General features: G+C 44.3%; 1 protein-coding gene across 1 annotated transcript in view; it reads right to left on the minus strand.

Annotated features, from left to right (window-relative positions):
• Nucleotides 1–20,907, minus strand: part of FBXO32 (F-box protein 32) — a 37,097-nt gene continuing 16,190 nt past the window's right edge. The window contains exons 5-9 of the mRNA XM_086337101.1: nucleotides 15,041–15,134; nucleotides 14,015–14,199; nucleotides 7,141–7,323; nucleotides 5,965–6,108; nucleotides 1–5,321 (exon numbers count right to left, since the gene is read on the minus strand). Coding sequence (XP_086193227.1) covers nucleotides 5,232–5,321; nucleotides 5,965–6,108; nucleotides 7,141–7,323; nucleotides 14,015–14,199; nucleotides 15,041–15,134 — 696 coding nt within the window. The 3' untranslated portion in view covers nucleotides 1–5,231. The remainder of the gene's footprint in view (nucleotides 5,322–5,964; nucleotides 6,109–7,140; nucleotides 7,324–14,014; nucleotides 14,200–15,040; nucleotides 15,135–20,907) is intronic.

The raw sequence follows: 20,907 nt of genomic DNA on the forward strand, positions 1-20,907 counted from the left end.
TGTTGTTGGAAAAACATTTATTGCAATTCAGTGTCAAAAAAATTTTACAAAAATATGCCACCGTCTGGTACAAACAACTATAAAAAAATCAGTTCGTCATGCAAGAAGAGAGTGCAAATAATTTATACAGAAGGACTCAGTTCACACAATATTAAATAAACATCTCTGCATGTAATTGGTCTAACCTTATACTTTTAGTTAAAATGTTCAATCCCCTATAGCATTTTTCATTAAAAAAGTACTTGAAAGCTTCTAAGCTTAGGATATGGACTTTCACATACACCTCCTCTAGCCAGGATGATTGGCAGTATCGGCAGAATAAAGATGGTGCCAAGTGTTCTCAAGTGCAGAGCACAGCTTGGCGCCTTCTGTTTAACAGCCTTGTATATCATTAATTAAATAAACATTTCTATACTCAAAGACAGAAAAAGTCATGTTCAAACTCCGGAAGTAATGTTGCAGCAGATGGAGTTTCAAGCCGTTCAGAGTTTTGAAGCAGCCATCCATTTTTGGCCAAATGGAGCAGGGCCTGAATTTTGAGAGATCTCTCAGAAAACTTTGTTTGCTGAGTTCAAGGATACTTTGAAAAACGTCTAGCAACAAAGTCATGAATATCCTGGTCCCTTGCTCCTTGCCGCCTCATGGACTACTCCCCCTTTGCTTGTGAGGTTTAGCAGAAAGTGACCTTCCATCGGTAGAAACTCATTGGGTCTCACAGCAGGTACCAGAGGACCAGGAGATGGAAGGGATGGGGCAAATGTACCTCTTAGTCTAAGGAGAGAGGAAACACCTGCTTGGTTACCATCAGAATCTCAGTTTCTAGAAAGCAATCCAAGTGCTCAGCGGTCATCTGTCTCAGGCGCCACCTTTACAATTAAAACCTGAGTACCTAGAGAAAAATGAATTTGTCAACACAGGCTGCTAACTTTACGGCAAGCAGGTTGTACTCACTAGTATGCCGTACCCACAGCAGAGTCAGAGTTCTATAAAAACGTTAAGAGGTTCCTTAACTTCTCCAGGAAGAATCAGGGGCTTCAAATGTTTTTTTAAAAGTTAGCAGCCAGACGCCTAGCCCTGGACCACCAACGTGAAAGTCTTGAGCGGAATCAGCTCTGGTGTCACGTGTGTCCAGCCACAACAAAAGGTGCTGGGGTAGGGGGCACAAAGTCCAGGCTCACAAAGTCCCAAGTTTACACTCAGGACCACTGCTGAGTACCAGCGGGGTTGAGGCATGCCTCCCAAATATTCTGGACCCACTCCCTCATCTGGAAAGGCAGAAGGAATGCCAGACTCCATCATCACTAACCTTCCTCCCAGCACTCAAGTCTAGGAGAGGAGTTTCCTTCCTCTGGAAAACCACGAGACGACTCCTTAACAAAACAGAGAAGAAAGCGTCTACAGAAAACGTGGAGTTGAAAGGAATTACGATCTTGTTTGTTGAAGACATCAAGGGCCCAAGCTATATCAAAGAGCCCCATCTCTGCATTTGCCTAGAGGTTCGGGTGTTTCTGAGGTCTGTTTAAACACTAATAGGATTTTAGGCCAGCATCCAGTCAGAGGGATGGTTCACAGACTCTGAGAGTTGGAAACAGATTAAAACAAAAAAACACAAAAAACAACAGATGTCAACATGGAAAATGATGATAGAGTTTAGTTTAAAAAATTCACACATAAAATTACAGTTAAAAAAATTCACACATAAAATAGTGTTTGCATAGCAAGATGTAATTGCCCTACAGCCTGGCAGAAATATATAAACTCAGGTGCATATTTTATGATAAACATTGTATTGAACACTAAGCATGATATACTGTTGAAATGACTGAACTTCTTGCAAATCACACACTTGTTTAGACAAATCAGATTCCAAGCCCCTTCTCTTCTCCCACATAAAAACAATGGAAACAAGGAGCCTCTGTTAATTGCAAGCTCCCAAACAGTTTTTGAAGAGAGAACTGCAATAAGGTAATCACACTTGTCACATTCTTTCATCGTTGCCAAGTAAAGCCCGTTTTTGCATTGACAGTTCTGCAGTGTAAATCCAGCCCATCTAAAATATCTCCTCTGATCTACTTCAACATAAAATGGATCATGGCTAAACAGAGCTCATCTCACAACTGACCCTTTTCATCTCAAAAGTGGAGATGTTTTCACAGTAGTTTCTGCCGCCATCCTCCCACGTGACTGGTCCATCTGCTCAAAGTAACAGTGTTGAGTCATAATGTGATCTACTTTAAAATGTCTGGATCTTGCTATAAATTGAGTCCTACGTAAGCGTCACATATTCTCCTTTCCTCAAACGCTGTGCCTTCTCAAGAAACTCTAGGATTGTTGATCAGAAATGTTTGCATTGAAACAAATCATTACACTCGCATGCATCAACTTCTACTATCCTGGACAAAAACTCTTTCCTTATCTGGAGGTCCAGATTACTCTCATATGTGACATCAGTTTTGAATCCTCTTTTCCAGAGTTGCGGTGGGATAGGTAGGTACAGCAAAGACAGTAGAGCATTCTATCTTTTCTAGCACTTTCCACTGTCATGTCCCTTCTGGCTTTTTAGGCCAGCAGTTCTGAGACAGAGATTCTTTGTTTTTTGTTTTTTAGGTCAGGTTGTCCTGGGAGGGTTTGCCAAAAGAAATTCTATAGACAATCAGTGCCCAGGGAACAAGCATCTTCTTTTAAATGTTTTGGTTTTACTTATATGAGCGGCTCTGGCCACACTTCAGAGGTACTCTGTGTCACCAGCAGAGATGCTCATACCGCTGTGCTCTTTGTCCACCCACCGCCCCCACCCTTGCACAAACCACAGCATCAAAGACACCCCACTTCTGTTCCTTCCCCTCTCCCTCGCCACCTGCCATTTCCTTCCTTATAATCCTCTTCCAAAGAAAGGGAATCACAAGTATTGGTTTCTTTTTTCTTTTTCCTTAAAAATTTTCCTTGACTCTGTCCACACCACCTCCAGTGATGTCAAAGGAGATGGGGAGAGTTGGGAGTCATGATCTGGGTAAACATTTCAGAAAACTGTAAGCCTGTCCCTTGTGGTAGGGTCGTTTTGCATAGGTGTTCTTGCTGCCTGGGGCCTGCGGTGTGGTCTTGAGCACCTCGGACAGTCCAAGCGACACTGGTTCCCCAGTTTTGTGCTGACAGTCAAAGCAGGCGACATTTCTGGAACTGTCAACCTGAAGGTGCTGAGGAGTCTCGGTTTACTCCATCAGCACGAAGGCGCTGAGAACAAGTTGGGGGGAAGATGTGAAAGGCCATGAACGCCCCAAATTGCCAGAGTCAAAGGTTCCAGAGCCCTCACCGCAACAACAATCTCAGCTCCACTCACATCTTTAAGGAGGCTGAGACCTTGGAGAGAACCTGCCTGAATTAGGGCAGAATGAGCCTTTGACTCCATAGTCTGGACCTGCATTCTCCATGTGATCTTGACTGGGGTGGGCGGGATCCTGTGAGGTGTCACAATGGTTTGTGACCCTCCAAAGCTCAACCTTAAACTAACATGATCTTATTCTTTAATATTTACTTTCCCTCAAAATTAAAATACAATTTACCTTTTTCCTCTTGGGGGGGATGATGATGAAAAAAAGATATTGGGAAACCTATAGGCACAGACCTTGTACAGTGAGAAACATCAACTAGTGGTCAAGCTCTTCTCCAGATACTGGTACTTGGGTTGTGCTTTGAGAGAAGGGCACGAAGGGGCCCCTCATCAGTAGCTGGTCCCTTGGCTTGTTTCTGTACGTTCTTAACCATCTATCCCCATTTCAGGTCACCCCCAATTCAATCCCTAAAAATACACTGTTGCTCAACATACATGTGGACCAAGTTCCTATTTCTGCTTCACTCATTGGCCAAGATCATGGAGGGTGCCCACTTTACATACAAAAAAAAAAGGAAAGTAAATACAATTGCAAAAATATATACTGTTGTAGAAAAGCAAAGTTCTATAAAAGGTAAAAAACAAAAACATTCCCCACTACCCCCCAGGAATATTGACTCCTTAAGTCCTGAGATTTCCTTCTTCCACATATAACTACCTGTTGGTATTTGTCTAGCAGGTTCCCCTGGGGTTGAACTCAAAGTACCTCCATCCACTCCCTGTCTGGCTAGAACACCAGGCTTTATCAACCTCGTAAGAAGCCCTAGCTCAGGTTGACTAAATTTCGGTGCTGGATGTAAAGAAAACTCATCACCCATCAAGAAGAACAGCAGCTGATATGTAAAACCTGTTCTACAAGTCTTTATCAGGCCTCTGGCTCCAAACAGTCCCCAGAGACAGGCTTATCCATCAAGATACCCTAGGAAGCCCAGACAAGCCAAGAGGTTAAACAGGAATAAGAAAATCTTCATGGCTATTGGGTGACTCGTTCCATTTTTCCTGCAGCAGGATTTCCTCTGGGACTGCTTTTAATTGGCCTTATGTTGCACGAAATAAGCTACAACGTGAAAGGGAAAAAGGCATACGTGCTTTGGGGTTTGTTCTCAAAGAGAAGAAACCCCAAAGAGTGTCCCATTCGTCTAAAAGGGAAGCCTGAAGCATGAGGAAGGATGCCTCCAATCTCTCTTCCTGTTTCACTTTTGATGAAGACACAAAACAGACAGAGGCCGTCTACTGGACCATGCGGTTTGTCAGAGCGAGCGTTGCAGCTTTCCGAGGTAGACTATTGTGCGGTGTCTTCGGAAGATAAGGCCCTATCTACACCCATGTGGGTTTAAGATGAGTGGTGCTTCCATTGCCTTTGCCAAACAAACCCCAAATCAAAACCCAAAGCCCAGGGGTTTCTCACATGTAGTTTTTCTTCTTAATTTTTTTTCTCCCCAACAAATTTTCACATTGTAAACAAAGAGCGTTCTATTTTGTATTCGAGTTTTGCCCTCTCTTCCACAACTCTAGGGAACTATCAAGGAGTTGCAGTGAACTTCAAGAGAATTCCATTTTCACCGATGAAATAGAATTCCTGCCTTATAGTCTTGCTGGCAAATTGTTAGGAAAAAAAGTTTATTTACAGGATTTCTGTTTTCCATACCAATTCTAATGAGAAGTCCATATGCTTAAACTTCCAGCCAGCAGCTGTATGTCTCCCCTCCAGTGTCCCTTATCTCAGAAGTTTTGAGCCAATGTTTAACATGTACACTATTTACAAATGAAGTGTCCAAACTCTGGATTCCCAACCATCCAATCATCAGGGGAACCCTTCTGAAGTGCTGTCATGTGCTGGGATTCAGAACTTGAACAAGTTGATAAAGTCCTGGGGTGAAAGTGAAATGGAACAGCTCTCTGGGTTATTGGCTGTGCACGGGTGATCGGTGCCCTGGAAAGGAACATCATGGTTAGGTGGGCATTCTCCCCAGCATCCCATTGGCTTGTGGTACCCTGAGGAATTGCTGCTGCCACTGTTCAGTCACTCAGTCGTGTCTGACTCTTTCGCAACCCCATGGACTATAGCCCATCAGGCTCCTTTGTCCATGGGATCCTCCAGGCAAGAATACAGGAGTGGGTTGCCATTTCCTTCTCCAGGGGATCTTTCTGACCCAGGGATCGAACTCATGTCTCCTGCATTGGCAGGTGGGTTCTCTACCACTGAGCCCCCAGGGAAGTCCTATCCTAAGGCATTGCCCAACCCCAAAACAACATTCCTCTGTCAAGAACACCCTATGTTATGCAAAACTAAAGAGTGCTGTGTGTGTGTGTGTGTGTGTGTGTGTATGTGTGTGTACCTGTGCACAGAGAGATGGGGGAGTTTGGGGGTACTGCAGGGAAAGTTGGCACAATGGGGTAAAGGAAGTGAAAGTCTTTGCAAGTTTCTCTCCCCAGGGCCTGCATCAGTCTCGCCTTCACCTTCACCTGGGGGCTACAATAGTGGAAGGGCAGGGAAGCATTTGGCAACATGGTGCGGGTGTCATTGGCTCTTAGGGGCTGGGCTTGGGGGTGTGGCCACCCTCTGAGACACATACCTTCCAGGAAAGAATGTGGCAGTGTCTGCAGAGCTGAAGGGTGTCTCCATACTGCTCTTTCCGTGGGTAGCATCGTGCAAGTTTAAAATACATCTTCTTCCAATCCAGCTGTCCTTTGTCGGACAAGATTAATCGCTTGCGGATCTAAGTATCAAACACATAAAAGTTGTTCTGAAAAGTTCTGCTCCTGCCCCCTTTCCCCACCTTTTTCATCTATACCCTGATGATAGCCAGGGAAAGAGTAGCAGAGAGATAAAAATGTCGCTTCTGATCTCTACCCAGTGAAAGAAACAATAGCTTTTAACCAGTCTTTAAAAGAAACAGGTGGCTGGTGACATCTTCTGGTGTTGAAAGTTTAGGTGATCTCCATAAACAACTTCAATCTTTTCTCTGCTACAGACTTGAGTGATTATTTCCAGGGAGATGCGGTGACTGTTTGGCACAGTGGCTCTATTTTATATCTAAATATTAGTGGCTTCGTGAACAGACCCTGTTGAACTCACACTTCTATATAAAGAAGTTGGGGGAAAAAAAAATCTGAGGCAGTGTGTGGAGGGGAAAAAGGCCTAGAACTGGTGTCCAAAGACCCAAATTCAAATCCAAGGCCATTTTCCTCACCTGGAGAGCACGCCACTAATTTGGATATGTCATTTAGCCACTTGTGGCTTCAGTCCCTCCGTCTGTTTAAAGTGGGCATAATATGCTCAGTCACTTAGTCGTATCCGACTCGCTGCAACCCCATGGACTTGCAGCCCGCCAGGCTCCTGTCTGTGGGATTTCCCAGAGAATACTGGAGTGGGGTTGCCATTTCCAACTCCAGGGCTGCCTTTCCCTGGCTTATCAGCATAACATGAAATAATCAGGAAAATCCTTTAGCTGTAAAATGTCATAAAAATGTAAGTTATTTTGTTATAGAAAAGAAGGGCTATTGCCAATTTATGAATTGTTTTCAGAGCAAGCTGTAAAATGGGAACGGGCTAAAAATATAAGTTTTTTTTTTCCTTCTTGAATTACATAAAAGAAATCTCACAAGTATTATTTAGAAACTCCTCGGACTGCTTTCTAGTCAAACTAGGGAGCACCCCAGGGTGGGTTTGAGAAAGATGCCAAGGAAGCTTGGCAGGGTGGCAGGCAGAGTGGGAGAGAAGGAAGGAACGACCGCTGGGCCATACCAACCTGCCGCTCGGAGAAGTGGTACTGGCAGAGCTTCTTCCATAAGAGCCGGTCCTCGCTGAGCACGTGCAGGTCGGGGGCCACCTGGCCCAGGCTGACCAGGTCTCGCCCGTCGCTCAGCCTTTGCATGATATTCAGTTGTAAGCACAAAGGCAGGTCTGTGAAGGTGAGGCCCTTGAAGGCAGGCTGCAAGGAGAAGGACGGTGTTAAGTTACAGGGCGGAGAGCAGCCAGGCACCAGACGACACCCTCCAAGGATGCAGCTGTCCCCTTGCCCTCCAGCCTCAAGCTGGTTTATTGATCAGAGCAGCCATTCTCCCTGCCCTGAGTACAAGACAGGACCCATGACCGAGATGCACAAAGAACAGCCTGGAGCAGCTCCGGCCAATGGTGCCAGAGAAATTTTCCTAAGTTGCACAAAACTTTATGCTTAAAAAAAAGTAGTTGACATACACTATCCTGTTAGTTTCAGGTGAACTACAGAGTGATTTGATATTTACATATGTTATGAAATGACCATCTAGTAAGTCTAGTAACTGTGTGTCCCCATATAAAGCTATTACAACATGATTGACCATATTCCTTATACTACAGCCCCAGTGGCTCATTTGTTTTATAACTGGAGGCTTGTACCTCTTAATTTCCTTCACTGATTTACACTTTTACTGTGAAGTGCTAAGTTGCTTCAGTTGCTTTGCAACTCTAAGGACTATAGCTCACCAGGCTCTTCTGTCCATGAGATTCTCAAGGCAAGAATACTGGAGTGGGTTGCCATACCCTTCTCCAGGGATGCAACCTGAATCTCTAATATCTCCTGCATTGGCAGCTGGGTTCATTACCACTAGCACTGCCTGGAAAGATTCTCCTAATAGCAAGAGTTGGATTCCTGTGCTTTTCTCAATTACAATAGTCCTGAAGGACTCACTACCCTGGCAGGGCACCCCCCAGCCTCAGATCTCATGGCCTGCCTCCTTGTGACCACCGATCCTCCAAAACAGGCTTTCTCACTGGCCCCCAAACACTGCACACAAGGCTGTCGCTCTGTCCAGGCCTCTGCTCGTCTATAAGTGACTCTTCTCAGATCAAGTTCAAACTTGTGCATGCCAAGTCGCTTCAGTCGTGTCCAATTCTTTGCGACCCTATAGACTGTAGCCCACTAGGCTCCTCTGTCCATGGGGATTCTCTGGGCAAGAATACTGAAGTAGGTTGCCATGCTCTCCTCCTCCAGGGGACCTTCCCAACCCAGGGATCAAACCTGTGTCTCTTAAGTCTACCTGCATTGGCAGTTTTGTTTTTTTTTTTTAACCAGTAGCCCACCTGGGAAGCCCCTGTTCAAACTCACCTCCTCTGAAAACTGCTTTTGTGTCTCCCTCAAGTCTTAGGCACTGCATCTTCCTAGAATTCCTATGATCTCTTTCAGACACCACTGTCTTTTTTGGCTGCACCAAGGGGCATGCATGATCTTAGTTTCCTGACCAGGGATGGAACCCAAGCCCCCTACACTGGGAATGTGGAGTCTTAACCACTGGAACACCAAGGAAATCCCATCTTTCAGACCCCGTCTCCAAAAAAAAGCTTAATGGAAAATTCCTGCTAGGATATAAGCTCCACAGAGGCAGAAATTTTTGTGTTTTTTCATTGCTATGTCTAGAAGATTCTAGAAGTGTGTTAGCATATAGTAGGCACTCAATAAATATTTGTGGAATGATGAAAATAAAATAATTAAACAGGTAAAAACAACCACAACAGAAAGACTCTGTACTTGTGTGTGTGTGTGTGTGTGTGTGTGTATACATGTATGCACACTTTCAGAAGGGCTGGTCAAGAATCTTTCAGCCTAAAGATCCATCTGTTCAGGCATCTCTATTGAACCTTAGGCTCCATGGAACATTTTGAAAACTACTTATCTGTGGAGAACACACTGGCAATTAATTGTGAGCTTCTCCAGAAGCTTCTTCTATTATATCCTTGCATTTATATTTAAGTCCTTTATTGTTTAAATTTGGATGAGCTTATGTTAGCCTATCCAGACCTAGATCCTTGAAGCCAACCAAGGTCTAAGCTTGTAACGCCTGCAGACTAGTCTAGCATAAAAACCCTCTTCTGGCGCTAGAGTTGCTGCAGGGTGAGAGACCCAGAAACATAAGCAAATCATTGGAGAACAAAGGTTAAATGCCACCAAGGAGACAAGCACCAAGTGCTATGGGAACTATCTGTACAGAAGATACTCAGTAGTACTTGTTGCTATTTCTTGAACAGCAACTAGCTTCTGCCATCTGGATAAGAAGTCAGCACAAATCGCTCGAGACCAAGACTGTGGTTCTGTGTCCTTCCCATGCTAGTCCTGGGTGAGCTCTTGAACTTGAAATAGTGACATTTTTAGCTCAGTGTTCTATCACCTCTGGAGGTCACAAGAGGGGAAAAACACACACACACACACAAACAGGATGAGGAAACCTTTCCTTAGCTCAGGGGAAAATATCCTGGGAATGGGTATTGAGTCCCTCCTTGAAATTTTAGCTAACTAAACTCTGTACGAGGCATGTCAAGGCTGGAACACATAGGATTCCAAGGGGACACACAGTGTCAGCGATCCCCGCCTCTTCACCCTGCCGTGTCTTTGCAAAGCAGGACAGGCGTGTAGAGGGAAGGTGGGCAGTCACAGGGTGCCTTGGGACAGTGGATGATGGAGAAGAACAGGAGGTGGCGTGGGAGGACCATGGGATGGAGAAGCAGCAGATCGAGATCCCGTGGGAAATCTGGGTCTCAATTTCTGTACGTCTGGTAAAGAAACTGCCTGCAATGCAGGAGACACAGGTTCAATCCCTGGGTGGGGAAGATCCCCTGGAGAAGGGAATAGCAACCCACTCCATGGCCTGGAGAATTCCATGGACGGAGGAGCCTGGCAGGCTATATAGTCCACGGGGTTGCAAAGGGTTGGACACGACTGAGCAACTAACACTTCCTTTCATACTTCCTTCGTGTCCAAAATGAGCAGGCTTAGAAGTCTCTGAGGATCCCCTCCAGCTCCAACCATCTCAGACTTGGAGTAGCATCAGCCTCCTAACCCATCAGAAGTGTCTCTGACTTGATAATTTATACTGTTCAGGCTGCTGGGCTGAACTTTCAACTGTTTGCAGAATTCAGGACTTTGCTGGATTGCAGAAGGTCCTAGACCCATTTGTCATTTATCATCTGTGGCTGATCATATGAGCCAATAAAACTGCCATGAGATTTTCTTTTTGTTTCCAGCACTTCAAAGCATCTACTTTTTTGGTTAAAACTCCCAGGCCAATTATTACATGAACTCCTATTAAAGTCCACTTGGCAAATTCACTCTCAAATTTTCAAACCTGAACTTTTCCAAAATCCTTGCCCAGACCCCATGCTGAGCCTTTACTCCTGATAAATGATTAACTGCTTGTGTACCTTCTTCTATTTGAATATAAACATATTAAAGAAAAAGAAGTCACTCTTGCTCCCCCTATCAAGTATTTGGCTAAAAATCCTTTTATATTCACCCTGCCTTCCCTGCCCCACTACGCTTCCAAACTCTGTCTTGCTCACAGCACACTGTGATTCTGTGATTCCCCCCTGCGACCCCCAGCCCCAAGCCAGTTCTCTTCATTTTTCTCCCTTTTATTATTTATTATATTAATTATTTTGCCAATAAAAATTGGCTCCATAGAATGAGATAGGAAATTCTGAAAGAAAACAAGATTATGTGCTGGGGAGATACTGATAGAACTTTGGCAAACAGAAAACAATGACTGTAAATGTCACCTTAACATTTTCATGTAATAACATACTTCTCTTTGGTCCAAACTGTTAAAAAGTTTTAAAATACAGTCCACATTGAAGTAATTAAGTCCCTTGGGCTTCCCTGGTGGCTCAGATGGTAAAGATTCTGCCTGCAACACAGGAGACCTGGGTTTGATCCCTGAGTCAGGAAAAGCCTCTGGAGAAGGGAATGGCAACCCACTCCAATATTCTTGCCTGGGAACTACATGAACAGAGGAGCCTGGTGGGTTACAGTCCTTGGGGCCACAGAGTCGGACACAACTGAGCAACTAAATTTTTTTCTGCCCACCCTCACTTTCTCTCTCTCTCTCTCTGTCCATTTTTCTTTCCTCTGAAGACGTGGGCATTTCTGTGAAAAGCACTTCAGAGCTCCATGGGTTCCCAGCACTGCTATCAAAATAATGTAGCTCAGAGCCATGGAGGGTTAGGAAGGAGGGCCTGAGGGAGCAGAGACTGATGGGTATCTTAAGCTTCTGCAGACAGGCCTGGGTTCAGCCCACATCTTATTGGTGGGGAGGCCCCGGCCAGATTATTCTTAACCGCTCAGTCTGATTTTTCTCATGAGACAATGTCTGGAAGTACTGAGCACAGCGGCCAGTTAATATTAATTTTATAATCACCCCTCCTTACAATTAGGCTTCCCTGGTGGCTCAGACGGTAAAGCGTCTGCCTGCAATGCAGGAGACCCGGGTTCGATTCCTGGGTTGGGAAGATCCCCTGGAGAAGGAAATGGCAATCTACTCCAGCACTCTTGCCTGGAAAATCCCATGGATGGAGGAGCCTGATAGGCTACAGTCCATGGGGTTGCAAAGAGTTGGACACGACTGAGCGACTTCACTTTCACTTTGCTTACAATTAGTCACTAGACGAGTTAATTAATACATTAGAAGACTTTGAAGAGTGCCACAGAGTGAGCCCCTCATAACAATAATAATAGCTGACGCATTTACAATACTACATGTCAGGCTCTGCTCTAAGTGCTTTCTATGTATTAACTTATTAAATCTCATACCAGGACTATGAGATAGGCATGATTGCTCCTATTTCCCAAATGAGAAAAGTGAGGCACAGAGATGTTGAATATCTTTCCTCAGATCTTGCAGTTGGTAAATTTTCATCCTCATCTGTATACAGGGCAGTATTTCATGACTGTATTCCTCTGAACACTGAGCAAGTTCTTTAGGTAGGTGTAGGGAGGACAGTTGCCTTCAGTCACTCATTCATTCAACTAATGTCTACTGACTGCCATCTGCTTTGGTCCAGGGACAGGAAACAGAGCAGGGAACTAGAGGTACTGTCCTTTCTTTGTGGAGTTTATAAGCCAGTGGATGAATATATGTATCAGATAATTTCAGTTCATCATAGCGGCTCTGAGGACAGTAAGATGACAGAGGCTTCAAAAGACTGGATGGTCAGAAGAAGCAGCTATCTTCAAAGTCCCAAGGTAGGACCAAGCTGAGAATAGCTTGGCCTGGCTGGGGTGCCATGAGCAGAGGGGAGACTGAGATGAATTTCAGGGTCTGATCCATCCTGTGTGAGATTTCATCGGATTTAAAAGGTTTGCAAAAAGCTGAATCACTGAATACATAGTTGGAAGAAAGCTGGATTGAAAAAATTTTGGAAACCACTGATGCTAAAAAGCTTTGCCATTTTAGGAATAAGAAGCTCAGGGTTCTGACCTCAGCTCTGGCCTGACTGCTGTGTTACTTGGGAAAATCACTGGGCTTCTCTGATCCCTCCTCGCCCCTCACTCCATGAAGGGTAAAGCAACTACAATGGGTACCTCCCATGAGAGTCTGTAGATAAACTAAGGAGGGCTTTAGGGAGAGCAGACACATGAAAGTTGGCAGATGTGGCCAAAGGAGGGGGCAGCTCCTGTGAGGGACAGAGAGAACAGAGGCAAGTTCTGGGTAAGCGGGACCGTCTAAACGGGTGTTCCAAGTTATTGGAGGGAAGATGCCCTTGAGATTAATGGGATTTGCTCATTTATATAATTGACTAGGTATCACTGGTATCTATGTAGTGTGTGTGTGTACGTGTGTAGTGTAGCCTATGTAATTCTAAGGAAGTCATAGAACTCTGAGGTTTCTAATTATTCCCTCTGTTTCTGAGTTAAAAAAAAACCCAAGACACAGAGAGGTTATTAACTATAAAGTCAAGGACACTGAATTTTGCAAGCTTCATACAGTGAAACACTTAAAAGAGGTCAAAGAAGTTTTTTTTTTTTTTTTTAATGTTTCATTCTCAAGAGACGAGGCAGAACCTAACTTATCAGGCTGGATCCCAGAACCACTTAAAACAGCCATGGTGAGTGATTAGATAAGTCAGCCAAGTGCTACGTGAGCGGCCTAAGTGTGTCTGTCCATTAGGGAGCCTTGAGAGATTACACCAACATCTTTCTCACATTTTTCGTGTGTCTTGGTCCTTCTGCTCACTCTCAAGAAGACAAGAGCAAGGGGGCCAGCTTATGTTTTACAAGACAGAAGAAACTACTGGTAGTAATTTAGCTGGAAATGTGGGGGGTTTGGTTGATTTGTGTGCCTTGAGTGAGACTTGCCCATCTCTTTCCCCACCTGTATGTTTACAGTCTTTACTCAAAGGCTTCCTTTCCTTCCAGTTAATAACTGGAACTAGAGTTTTAAAAGGCTGGTACCATCAGTTCTCCAAGCCACCGCCGTCATAGCTTCTTTGTATTCCAGGCAGCATCTTAAAGCTATAAACGAACTTGTACTTTAAGAGGAAACAGGCAGAAATCTCCAGATCCCACTGAAGATTTCAGTGGTATAGCCAACATCTGATCCAAAGGTCAAGTTTCCAGTTTTTCCCACCTTTCCATTGGTTGTCATCCTCCATGGGCTTTGATCCTGCTCTGCCAAGTTCTTCCCACCCTCCCTTTATCAGAAAGTCCCCAGCCCACCCTCAGCACCCAAGATACAGTACCCGAGCAGAGCCATCTAGGCTCTTCCATCACCAGAGCGGGTTTAAAGTCCTGGTGAGGCTGCCCAGCATCTCGACAGAGGAACTGACTGCAGAGGGGCCTTTCCTGCTGGGAGGAAGCTGGGGGGGTCCCTGCTTACCCTGGTGATTTGGATGTTATTCAGCTGCTGCTGCCAGTGCAGGATCGTCTCCATCCGATACACCCACATGTTGATGTTCCCCACCAGCACAGACTTGCCGACTCTTTGGACCAGGGTACATAAGGATGTGTAGAGGGTCTGCAGGAGCTCCCTTATTAGTCTAATGTTTTGCTGGTCTTCAAGGACTTGAGTGTGGGGAGAAAAACAGTAGGAAGAGTTTATGAGACTAGAACACTCCATAATTTTACAAGTGGTCCTTTCTTCTGCTCTATTGTGCTCGTGTTACCGGGTATACTCCCAGGGGATATGGTCTTCTTTCTCACTGGTGTTTATTCTACACTTGCCTAAGCTTCTGCACTCGAGGGTATGGGGTAGAGTTTCCATTATCTAGGTCCCTCTTTGTTCTCTTCTCTCCATTTTCCACAAAGACTGTTTCTCTTTTCACTGGTCCCGCCAGCACCATGGGCTCACCTGATCTGAAAGCAGTGTCTCTTGCCCAGCAGTGATGTGTCTTTCAGATGATCAGTGGTAGAAGCATGGGTCTAGGGGTCAGGAACTTGGATTCCCATCCAGTCTGGCTGCCTCTTTGTGTGATTGTGGATAAACCACTCTTTCTCTCATGTATACAATGAGTCAGTTGAGCCAGAGACGTCCAGTTTTTTCTAGCTCAGAGAGTCTGTGAATCTATCCTGCCTTGCACCCTGCTCACTTTTCTAGGAATGTGGAATCTAGAGGTTTGGTAGCCAAGGTTGGGACGTGTGCCTCCACTGAGAAGCCTGAGAGGCAGAGAGCAGGACAAATGGATGATTCCAATACGACAGGATGGTCATCGTCCCATCCTTTGTCATGCGCACGAATGGCCCTCCTTTCTCAACTGGAATCTGGCACCCATGAAATGCATCTGGAGTCATTCATTTCCATCCACTCACATTCCCTTAAATCCAGTGACATGTCCACTGCATTGGAAAATCCATCTGCCCAGCCCCAGGCCTATAAAAGGGGGTGAGAGAGTGGGAAAGAGCTCACCTTTCAGTACCACTTTTTCCAAAATGTTCATGAAGTTCTTCTGGGCAATGCCACTCAGGGATGTGAGCTGTGACTTCGCTATCAGTTCCAACAGCTGTGGATAAAAATAGAAGTTGCCAGGCTTAGACTACAGAGATATTTTTCTCCTCTAATCTTCACTTTTGAGTCACGTGACACATAGATATGGATTGACGGGGAGAGATAAATGGCAGACAGGGCCACAATGCAATAAAAAGCAGATGCTCTGAGTGAAAGACAAATGGGGGTAATCTAAAACCTCGGCATCAGGTTGAATATTTAATTGCTTTTTTTCTTTTAAATATAAAGAGCTTGGCATCAGTCAGGGCTAATTCATTCTACTTGTCCTACTTCAACAAGTGAAGCTGAGGTTTTCCAAGGGGAACAAAACCTCCCATGACCCGTGATGTTGGAGTTCTATATAATCACTCCCAGAGGGAGTTCTACCCGGACTTGAACTTCTCCCCACGGGCTGGGACTGCTCTCAAGGCACCAAAAAGCTCAAGTTCAGCAGTGATGTGCACTTTTCAAGGAAGTGGCAATTCTTATCCAGATATCTCCTGCTTATGCAGTGCTCAATAAACATGTCCATTAATTAGAATCTTTCATCACGCTTAACTCTCTGTAGAAAGATGCCAATGCATGACTGAATCCCTTTGCTGTCCCCCTGAAACTATCACAATATTGTTAACTGGCTATGTGTGTGCATGTGTGCTAAGTTGCTTCAGTCGGGTCTGACTCTTTGGTGACTCTATGCACTGTAGCCCACCAGGCTCCTCTGTTGACGGGATGCTCCAGGCAGGAATACTGGAGTGGGTTGTCATGCCCTTTTCCAGGGGATCTTCCTGACCTAGGGATTAAACACACATCTCCTGTGGCTCTTGCATTGCAAGCAGATTCTTTACCACTGAGCTACTGGAGAAGCCCCGTAATTGGCTATACTCCAATATAAAATGAAAAAAACAATATAAGATATAGTAAAATTCTAATAAAAACTTGTAGAGTGAAAAAAAGAAAGAAGCTAATAACAGGAAAAGAGACCTTCAGGAATATATAGTGTATACATATCTTTCTACCTAGAGGTTAGGATCCTTGTAGTTCTTAAAATTATGTGCAAGTCTTGTTTTGACTAATTATTAGCTCTGTGACTCTGGGAAACTTCCTGAATTTCTTAGTGCCCCAAGTTTCTTCATCTGTACTTGTAATACTAGAGTCTTCAAGATTGGTGAGTGTTAAATGAGGAAACACACATAAAGCCATTAGCAGAGCACTTGGCATAAATTAGGTAGAAAATAGAGGTTGGTTGGTTTATTGTGGGAGTATGGTCCATTCCCCCCACCCATGTTATCACTAAACAAAAAGAAATAAAGATAATAATTTAAGTTGGTGCACCCTTAGCATAATCATTCTTTTTCCCTCAAAAGTAAAATTCTTACAGATACAGCAAGATTTTTCTTTTTTAATCAAAAATGTTGTCATTGAAAAAAATGAAAATTTAGACTGAAATGGGGTCTTAGTGATCATACAGTTCAACCCAGTTAACAAATGAGCAAAATGAGGCCCAAGAGACTAAACTTCACCAACTACACCACAAAGAGTGAAAGGGATCAGCAGGATCTTCTTAACACACTTCATGCTTTCACAGTTATTGAACAAAAGAGGTTGATATAAACAGAAAGTAATTAACTGCACCCGGAACCCCACCAGGCAAAGGAAAACTGACTAGTCTCACAGCCAGTCAATTAGATGTAGAGAACCAAGATTCCCCTTTATGTTAAAGCTTGAGTCTCTGCTCCTAGGAAACTTTTCAAAGAAGTTTCATCTCCTGGGCCAGGCCCCAGCCCAACTTCACTTCAGGTCAGTAATCACCAAATATGACACTGTACTGGGTACTGGAATCCAGGCTGAGGGAACTAGCAAAGTGACATTTAAAAAATTGGGCTGTAGAGAAGAATTGAAACTTTTGGATCAAAGCCCCAGGCAGTTCAAAGAACCTCTGTTTCCAAGGCATTTGTTTAAAAAGTTTTGTCCCCATGAAGCTCCTTAGGAGCCTGTTGAACCACGCACAGACTTTTAATTTCCTGAAAATAATTTTGCTCGAAGTTAAAAATATGCTCGGGCCACCTGATGCTAAGAGCCAACTCATTGGAAAAGACCCTGATCATGGGAAAGACTGAAGGTAAAAGGAGAGGAGGGTGGCAGAGGATGAGATGGTTGGATGGCATCACTGACTCAACGGACATGAACTTGGGTGAACTCCAGGAGGTGGTGAGGGAGGCCTGGTGTGCTGTAGTCCATGGGGTCATAAAGAGTCAGACACGACTTGGTGACTGAACAACAACAACAAGATCCCCAATCCTTCCCTGCCTGGCTTAGGTATCTCTCACACATGCTGGGAGAGATGCCGTCTTTGGGCTGGGGAGGATGGTGAAGAAAGGATGGTTTGCTAAGATCAGTACTGGGGATCCAAGGTTGGATGTCAGGAACTGACCAAATGCCCATGAGGAGAGGAAAGAAGTCAACACATCAGCAGAGGCCATGTCCCCGGGGGGGTGACCAGACTGGATGTCCTCTGCATGTCCAGCTCAGCTCTGTCACCAGCCAACACGTGACAGTCGAGAGAGGGGTGAAAAATGGCACAAAGGACTGGCCAAACTTTTCGTTTATCTCCCTGACCAACAACAAGATCCAGAAGGCCAAGACCACAGCCTATTAATACCCTGAGCCTCACATGACCAGCACAAAGCAAGATGAAAGAAAACAACAGTCTTGAGGTGGCTCTGGGAAGGGCAGTCGGCTGTGAGCCATGACTCATCACGGGGTAGGAGGTGGGGTAGGCAGAACTCTGCCTGAAATCCATCCAAAAGCCCCATTCCATGTGACTGCCATCTCACGAGGGCGTCAGCTTCAATCTTGTCTAAAATTGCACCAATCCCAAGAACACAAAAATTCTCAAGGCTATGACTGTGCATTTGAGGGGAAACAAGAAAAACCCTTTAGCCTGACTGAGATGATCTTTGACTAAGGAAGAGCAGCAAGACAGAGTAGCAAAAACCAGTCAATTGGCAGAAGAATAACATGTCAACCACCCTCTGTTTATTCCTGTGTCAAAAGAAAGTCCTTCCTTTCACCGCCAGGCAGCCTCGGGGTCACGAGAGAACCCTGGAACAGGAGGAGACCGGACGCTCTAGCTGGGTGACCTTTGCAGCTGTCAATCACTTAGCAAGTGTTTCTGTGTGTCAATTCTGTTCTAATGTTGTGGTAGGTGACATGGATTAAGACACATGATCCCTAGACTCAGGGAGGTTACCGTGTAGTCTGTGATGTAAGTCATTTTACTTTCCAGAACCTCAGTTTCTTCATTTCTGAAGTGGACATTAAAAAAAAAAAAGGCTACCTGGGACTTCCCTGGTGGCCCAGCGGTTAAGAATCTGCCTGCCAATGTAGCGGACACGGGTTCGATCCCTGGTTCAGGAAGATCCCACATGCCTCAGAGCAACTAAGCCCATGTGCCACAACTACTGAAGCCCGGGAGCCTAGAGCCTGTGCTCTGCAACAAGGGAAGCTACTGCAGTGAGAAGCCTGCAGACTGCAACTAGAGAGCAGCCCCACTTTCCGCAACTAGAGAAAGCGTGTATGCAGCAATGAAGACCCAGTGCAACCAAAAGTAAATAAACAACTTAAAAAAAAAGACTACCTACTTCACAGGCTGTAATGAGAGTTACGTGAGATCAGTATATAGAAACCAAATACAGGGTATCATTACAATAAGGTATTATTTCTTTCCCTTCCAAATCCCAATCTTTTAGTGAAGTTTTAAGTTGATATCAAGGGTTATCATTTCCATAAAGCTTTTTCTGTAAAGGGCTAGATAGTAAGTATTTTTGCCTTTGAGAGCCATAAAGTCTCTATTGCAACTACTTAACTCAGCAATGGTAGTACAAAAGCAGCCCAGGACAGTATGTATATGAACAGGTGTGGCTGTGTTCCAATAAAACTTTATTTATAAAAACAGACATGGGGGGCAGATTCAGCTCTTGGGCTACAGTCTGTCAATTTCTGATAGAGTATAGAATTTGATATATATATTTATCACAGAGTTCAAGAGTGAGGGCTCTAGAGCCAAACTGCCGGCCTCCATTTCCCTAGCTTTAAAATGTACACAGTAACAGTACCTGCTTTAGAATTGTTGTGAAGATTAAATGCATCCATAAAGCACTTAGAACAATGCCTGATACCAAAAATATACTCAATAAATTACTATCATTTGTTTCTTATCATAGCACAGAGAATATTACTAGGTAAAATTATTGCCAGGGAAGGCGTAGTGAATTAGTAGGGTAAAGTACAGCTGGTTTAAAGACTTTTAGAATTGTTGTATTTCAACTTTATATATTGTCAACCAAATGCTTAAATTCTTTCAAATTCTCATATTCCTTTCTGTCATTTTTATTATAGTTCTGATACATTTAATAGCTTCTTGTCTGATGATAAAAGTTAACGTTGATACATTCTATGACTCACCTAGGTGCATCTACCATGAAGTCTCATTTTGTAAACACTAACAGGTGGTTGCCAAATGCCAGTGACTGTGCTCACTACTTTACATGTGTGATCTTATTTCACCTTCAATGGCAACCCAACGAAGTGGGTTCTCCACTAGTCAAAAGAGGACTGTGGCCCGGAGAAACTATGCAACTCATCTAAAGACATACAGCTGTAGCAAGTGGAGGAGCCAGGACTTGGGTCCAGATATGTCTAACAGAGAACATATTTATTTATTTATTTATTTTAACTTTTTGGCTATGCCAGGTGGCATGTGGGAATCTTAGTTCCCCAACCAGGGACTGAACCTGTGCCTCTTGCAGTGGAAGCGCTGAGTCTTAACCACTGGACTGCCAGGGAAGTCCTGAGAACAGGTTTTTCTGATAGTTTAAGGGCTTCAGTTTCTCAAGGCTAATCAAATTTGCATCTAGGGCCAAACTTTAAAAATAGTAGTAATATCATGTATTGCTATGTTCTAGGAAACAGAGTCTGAAAACCTTATATCAATATTACCCTGTGATAGGTAATCAGCTTGTAACATTAAGGAAGAAATAATATCCAGAAAGGGTTAATAAAATGTTTGTGTGTGTGTGTGTGTGAGTTGCTCTGTCATGTTCGACTCTTTATGACCCCACGGACAGTAGCCCGCCAGGCTTCTCCATCCATGTGATTCTCCAGGCAAGAATACTGGAGTGGGTTGCCACGTCCTTCTTGAAACAACACATTTGTGTGTGTGTTAGTTGCTCAGTCGTGATGAGGCAATGTGTGTGTGTGAGAAAGTTGCTCAGTTGTGTCTGACTCTTTGTGACCCCATGGACTATACAGTCCATGGAATTCTCCAGGCAAGAATACTGGAGTGGGTAGCCTTTCCCTTCTCCAGGGGATCTTCCCAACCCAGGAATCAAACCGGAGTCTCCTGCATTGCAGGTGGATTCTTTACCAACTGAGCTATCAGGGAAGCCAATAGCTTTAGGTAAATCACGTAGGTCTTTCCACATCAGTATAATTCTACAGATCCAGAACCAGTACTGTATGAAACTGGTAGCAAGGAGGACAGAATTGATTAATTTTACTTGTGTCAAGGGAGCTGTGTGCCTAGGGGTGTAGAGCTGTATCTAGCAATTTATTTACCAAGATGACTTAGCCAGTTGGATTCTTTGCCTCTGGCCACAAGAGAAAAAGAAGAGGAAAACGGACTATTTGCAAATGGCTGTTTGTTTTCTGCTGGGCAAATTTTAGTCCAGGTGCCAGTAATTTGTGGCTGTGTTTAAAGAGAGGCGGGGGCGTGGTGGGGGTGAGAAGAG

The sequence above is a fragment of the Bos grunniens genome, chromosome 14, assembly GCF_055505025.1.
Source record: "Bos grunniens cultivar Pamir isolate PY7600 chromosome 14, Bosgru_T2T1.0, whole genome shotgun sequence".
Taxonomy (NCBI): domain Eukaryota; kingdom Metazoa; phylum Chordata; class Mammalia; order Artiodactyla; family Bovidae; genus Bos; species Bos grunniens.